Genomic DNA, 6,175 nt, shown 5'->3' with positions numbered 1-6,175 from the left:
TGACTTCCTCAGATGTAGCTGAATATCTATGTTGAATTTCAAGTCAATCGGTCGGGTAGTTTTCGAGATCATAAGGATAATAGAAACCGCCACTTACTTTTATATATATAGATTGGCAAGATAATAATTAAAATCAACTAACATGCCCCATTAACCAATATATTTACAATATTATTATTTTAATCTGCAACTAAATTTTTATTTTATTATTTGTTAATTGCTTTCCTACTTTTCCGATGGATTTTTCTAAAATTGTCTTTCATATAAACCTTCTCTGTGAAATATTCTTTTATATTATAATTATAATATACTATTTAGTATTTTACACTTGCAATTTTGTGCTCAAAATTTTTATGACATATGATCAATCCCCCAGTATATATTCAAACACATGACCTTCGGACAGACTATAATCAAACCGGTAGGTGTTAACCCACCCACTTTTCAATCACAGAGAACTGATTATCTGTAGTAAAATTATTTTACTTTACCTCGTCAAATTTATTCTACTAGACAACCCAAAAGAAAAATTATCCAAAAATACAAAACTAAATTATTTTCTTTATTATTTCCTATAAATTAATGCAATAACAATGTTAAATACAGACTTAAATTATTTATGTGTTACATCATTTCTTGTAACATATAAATAGTTAGTAGTTGTTATACAATTAATATGATTAAAAGAAAGAAATATTAGGCATGTAATGCCATACAATTTTGAATGACTATTTGTGAGATCTGCATATGTAGGTGGCACATTTCTCTAAATCTTGATCGTTTTTACTATAGTACTTGTTGAAGTTGATACGGTTGGCCAACGAGTGTAAAGCATCCTGGTCGTCGGTTGACACTTGAATGAGTTTTTTCAAAAATTTCACTAAATCAATCTAAAGCACAAATAAAAACGTAGCATTTTAGATTAAAACAACTTTAAAGGTACATTACCCTAGCATCCCAAGGTCATAATTTTTACTTGAAAATTGTAAGGTATTATATTATCTATTACATAACAATTTGTAACCAAAAGTAAAAATCAAAATACTATTTATCGCACGTCTAAATTGCATTATTTTCGTCCAAGCAGTGAAATACTTCTTTAAAACAATTGTCAGGTTCTTCGAATGTACCAATGTGGTCATGGGCGCAGAAGTTGGAAATTTTTTATTTTTTTTTTGTGTTCATAAATTGTTACATCATAAATAACATACAGTGGTTGCCGCTTATATTGATCAAAAATGCTAGGAACGGAACAAACAACAGTCATACGTGAATTTTTTGTGCATTATAATAGCAAACAATTTTCTAGTCAAGATGATGACTTTAGAATGGACCTTATCTCTGAGACAAATCTACAATATATAAACCATACTACCTTATATGAATTACTGATCTCCTTGATGATGTTTTCATATCTGTCAACTTCCAACAAGAACGCCTCTTTCGTTTCCAAGTCATCTTTTTCCATTTTATTGTTCGTACCGTGCTCTTCGATATATTTTTCTAGGTCTTTACGCCTATTTAATTCATGCTCAGACTGGCTATGAAACCTTTCTTGAATTCCCCGGAGTTCTAACACAGACTCGAATAGCTGACGCATTTTTTTTGATAAATCCTATAAAAAGTACAGTCAATTAAAATATAGGTTATTATCGGTTGTGTATTTAAATATATGGTGCAGTAAAGGGGTAATGGCAAATACAGAGGTTGGACTTGGTTTTAAAAATTTAATATTAAATCTGTGTTTGAAAATTAAATTATAAAAGTGAAATTAATTTAATTTGGAAAATTATTTGTATGTTTTACTGAATATGTGTGTTTATAACTTATTCCAACCATTCATATTTAGGGGTGGTAAAAACTGTAATCTTGCAGATCTATTTTTCAGACTAGACACTGTATCTAAGGCCAGCAAGTTACCTTAATACACTCAGCTAGCATAGTTTCCACACAACTCTTTTTTACTGGAATTTTAAAAAAGTTAAGAATAAATCCAAATACATTTTTCATGAGTTTAAATTTCAAATTTTGATAATAATAATTTTTGTTAAATGAATTAATTATTTTTGTTATATATACAATTATTAAATGAAAGTTATTTGATTAATGAATGGATGCATTAGTTTGTATTAGTTCTTTAAAGGAATATCCAGTTAACATTTACAATACATGATTAATTAATATATTTGATACAATCCATAATATAATAACAATTATTGTATTTATTTGTTAATTACATTGTAGTTAACATAGGGTTAAAATTTTTTATAAATGGTCTACAGTTTTAGTAACAACTGGGTAACTAATCGTTTAAAAGGAAAATTAAATTTTATAAATAATAGTACTCATATAAAAATATCAAATGTGGTTATTTGTATATTATTGGGTCATAAATATTTAAACCCCATATATTTTGAATTTTCTGTGCACATTCCTACTTTGAAATCTTGTATTTAAGACTAAATACCTAGTGGAATATGGACACGTTGGGACCTAACTCATTTGCAGATATAAACCGAAAAAAACCTTGTTGGTATACATTAGAATTGGAACCAAACTATGTCCTTATTACGAGGATGCTCAAATGATCCGATGCAAACATTAGGCAAAATCCACTGTATTTATTTTCTAATAAGATTAAAATGAATACATACATTATTATGTTAATAACCTACTTACATAGAACCTTGTTGTAAGTTATCAATCCTTAGCTATAAAAGTTGAACATCTTATAAATTTCTTACTACAGAATCATTTTTAAATTTGAAATTTGATAAATGTTGTAAAATTTGAAATTTAAATGCTTATAAAAAAAAATTGTGCCTATGTATTTTCAATATTATTTCTGTTTAAGCAATACAACAGGAGCCTTGTAATATTTTGACGCATTTTGCATAAAAAAAAAAACTAAAAAATTGATATTTGAAATTGTCAGTAAGTCAAAATATTTTTTTAATTTTATCAAGTATAGGAATTGATAAAATAACATAAGATATAAATGGCAAGTGTCTACGGTTATTTGTTTTTGAATTATACCAAAATAAGAAAATCGCTACATGAGATATTGAGTGAATATCCATGTTGTAAAAATTTGAACTTCAAACGCTCTTAACAATTTAATTTGACTTTCTTTTAAACATTTTATTTTTTTGATAAAGGTAGATAACCTTTAAGAAATCTTGTATTACATTTTAAAATCTAAGATTAAAAAAAATTATTTTTAGGAATTTCTAATTCAAAATAATTTGCACGTTTTCGTGATTTTTATGCCTTTTGTCAAAATTTGGGGTTTAAATACTAATAAATAAAAATTGTGACTATGTATTTTTAATATTTTTCAACTGCCATTGTAACAATATATTAAGAGCCTTGTATTAAATTTTCAAGCTTTTTTACACAACAAATAAAATTTTATTGACAACCATAGAAAAAAAAACTAAAAAAACTGAAAATTGATAATGTCCATAAACAGCTTAAACAAGTCAAAATATTTTGAATATCTTATGGTGTGTAGAAAATTCTAATATAAATGTTCAGTAAAAATGTCATGTACCTAAAGTCATTAGTTTTAGAGTTACGACAAAAACCAAAATCGATTTTGCGTAAAAATTTCAGTTTTCCTTAATTTTTATGTTGTTTTTTCCAACACTTTTGAAAATTATTGAAAATTTTAAATTTTGACCTCCCAAAAATACCAACTTGATTCACTTTCCCATCGAAACAAAATACTGTTGAAGAAAATCAAAGCAGTTTTAATGCCCCAAACCGTCATGACAGACGTCAGAAAAAACACACATCAATGTAAAATCATACATTCATCGCTCCGCTCAGAATCTAAAATCTAGGTAATGAATTTTACACATTATTTTACAAACACAAGATGTCCTGTTAGAAAAGATCCAATTAAAAAATAGTATTGTTATTCGCAAACATGTTCAATTGGCCTTGTTATCTTCTTGATGAATAAATTAAAATAAAACCAATGGTGAGAACGATGTGTATAATCAAAAATATAATATTATATGAATTAATTTAATTTATCTTTTTTGAAATTGGACCGGGTTTTTAGGGGAGGTTAAAATTTTAAGTCTGGGCCTATCTGGCGTTGACTGTATCTTATATTAAAGCTATAAGGTTTCACAAGCTCCAGCATTTTTTCAAAAATAAAACAAAAGGATAGGACCTCTATTCTTATGAGTCCGCCCACTAACATTTAACTAATTGAGGTTCATATACACAAAGGTCAAACAGAATAACTATATAGAGGGATTTTTTGATTTGCGGAGGTGGAGCTTAGGCCTTCCTTGTTGCACAATTGACCATCTCATGTCTATAATAATAAATCTGATCATCGACTTACGTGTGTCTCTTCGGTTTGTACGGATCGCTTGAAGATGTTCTTCAGGAACTGGTTGTGTGCTTGGATCACTGTTTCCAGCAAGGACGCTTTGTTAATGGCCTCTCGAAAGTGTTCCCATTCGGTTTCTATGACGTCTGACAGCACATAAAACTGTATTTGCCGTACGCTGTGTACCATTTCTGCCACCAGGTTATTGGTCCACTTCAAGGCATTCCGTATTTCTGTAAATGGACATTGTTCAGTTGGTTTGTTGTACAGTTTGTTGGATATTATAGTAATTGCTTTTATTCTACAAATTATGGCATGCCACTACCCAATAAAGTCACTAACAAATATGAGATTTCAAAGAAAACTGTTCACTTTCTCATCCCCAAACTATCATATATACGGATGCCTCACTCATCGAAGGGCGTTTTGGGATGGCCATCATATGCGAAAAAACCACAATTCAGTGGAAACTCTCAATCAATTGCTCAATATACTCTACAGAAGCTTTGGCAATTCTTAAAGCTATTGAGTACGTAATATCCAACGTAGATGATGATAATATTACAATATTTAGCGACTCCCTCTCTACCCTTACCAGCCTTCAAAATCAGTACACCCCTTCTGATGTCAGGAAAATTCAGAACACCCACTTCATGGCTCAACAATATGGAAAAAGTATTAAATACTCTTGGATCCCTGGTCACTGCAACATACATGGCAACGAACAAGTAGATACAGCTGCCAAACTCGTCTACTCATACCCCAATGCATAAAATGACATAAAAAGAGTCATTGAAGATAACACATCACATATGTGTCAAATGGAATGGAATGAAACGTCCACCAAACTTAACGAAATTAAGAATTCCATTCAACTGTTCCCTGCCCCCACGAACACCATAAGAAAACAAGAGACCACCATCAACCATCTTAGAATAGAACATACCCACCACACTCACTCCTATTTAATGAAGAAAGAAGCCCCTCCCATATGTACTTGTTGTGGGGTCCTCCTCTCAGTTAAACATATTTTAACCAAATGTAGAACCTATAACAAGGAATGAAGACATTTCCAAATCTCTGACCACCTCGCTGAAGCACAAAATCTTGAACCTATCAACGTCTTCAAACTCATTAAATTCTTAACAGAAACGCAACTCATTAACAAATCGTAAATTGTATATAATAATTAACATCTAATCATGTTTAATTAAGTAATATTTGTTTTTTTTTTTTATTTTCTCTTTTTTCTCTCTTATGATCATATTACTTATAATATTATTACCTACATGTTCCTTTTATTTTAGTATTATGTAATTTATGAATATTGTAAAATGTAATGTAAAGTTCAATGGCCACAGTATAGTATGTTTAATAATAAAAAAAAAAAAATGTGATTATTTTTTAAATTGTAACTATCTTTTTCTAATATAAAAATATGTATTGCATAACAACCATACCTAACCACGCCACTTTATTTTTATTTATTTATTTATTTATTTATTAATTAATTCACGGAATAAAAATTCCTTATTTAGTACAGTACATAACAATAATTCAGTAAAATAAGATAGCTAACATATACAAGGTGTGATATCCAAAAAAAAAAAAAAAAAAAAAAAAAAAAATAATACAGCAGAATTACAGGCACAGTAAATATAAACTAAAATAATTAGGACACAAGTAAAATTACATACAATAAATGTACAAAAATAACACAATATTAAGGTAAACTGAGAAAGGAGGGGTCTTCGTTAGCCAACCGCATCATGCGGTCAATTGGTTTGTTTTTACCGTAATTGGTACAGTGGAAGAGGTACAGCCAAA

At 29.1% G+C, this 6,175-nt stretch overlaps 1 protein-coding gene across 2 annotated transcripts in view; it reads right to left on the bottom strand.

Annotated features, from left to right (window-relative positions):
• Window positions 1–546: 546 nt before the first annotated feature.
• The window catches only part of LOC100164222 (gamma-tubulin complex component 3 homolog), a 21,055-nt gene continuing 15,426 nt past the window's right edge, over window positions 547–6,175 (bottom strand). The window contains exons 12-14 of one of the 2 annotated variants that reach the window (XM_029489508.1): window positions 4,361–4,581; window positions 1,376–1,615; window positions 547–890 (exon numbers count right to left, since the gene is read on the bottom strand). In XM_029489508.1, coding sequence (XP_029345368.1) covers window positions 729–890; window positions 1,376–1,615; window positions 4,361–4,581 — 623 coding nt within the window. In that variant the 3' untranslated portion in view covers window positions 547–728. Of the gene's footprint in view, window positions 891–931; window positions 1,242–1,375; window positions 1,616–4,360; window positions 4,582–6,175 lie in introns of those variants that run through there. The other variant, XM_029489515.1, reaches the window with a different exon arrangement.

This window comes from Acyrthosiphon pisum, chromosome X (genome assembly GCF_005508785.2).
Source record: "Acyrthosiphon pisum isolate AL4f chromosome X, pea_aphid_22Mar2018_4r6ur, whole genome shotgun sequence".
NCBI classification, from domain to species: Eukaryota; Metazoa; Arthropoda; class Insecta; order Hemiptera; family Aphididae; genus Acyrthosiphon; species Acyrthosiphon pisum.
Note: the sequence above shows the minus strand (reverse complement) of the source record. Positions and strands in the feature narration are given on the sequence as shown.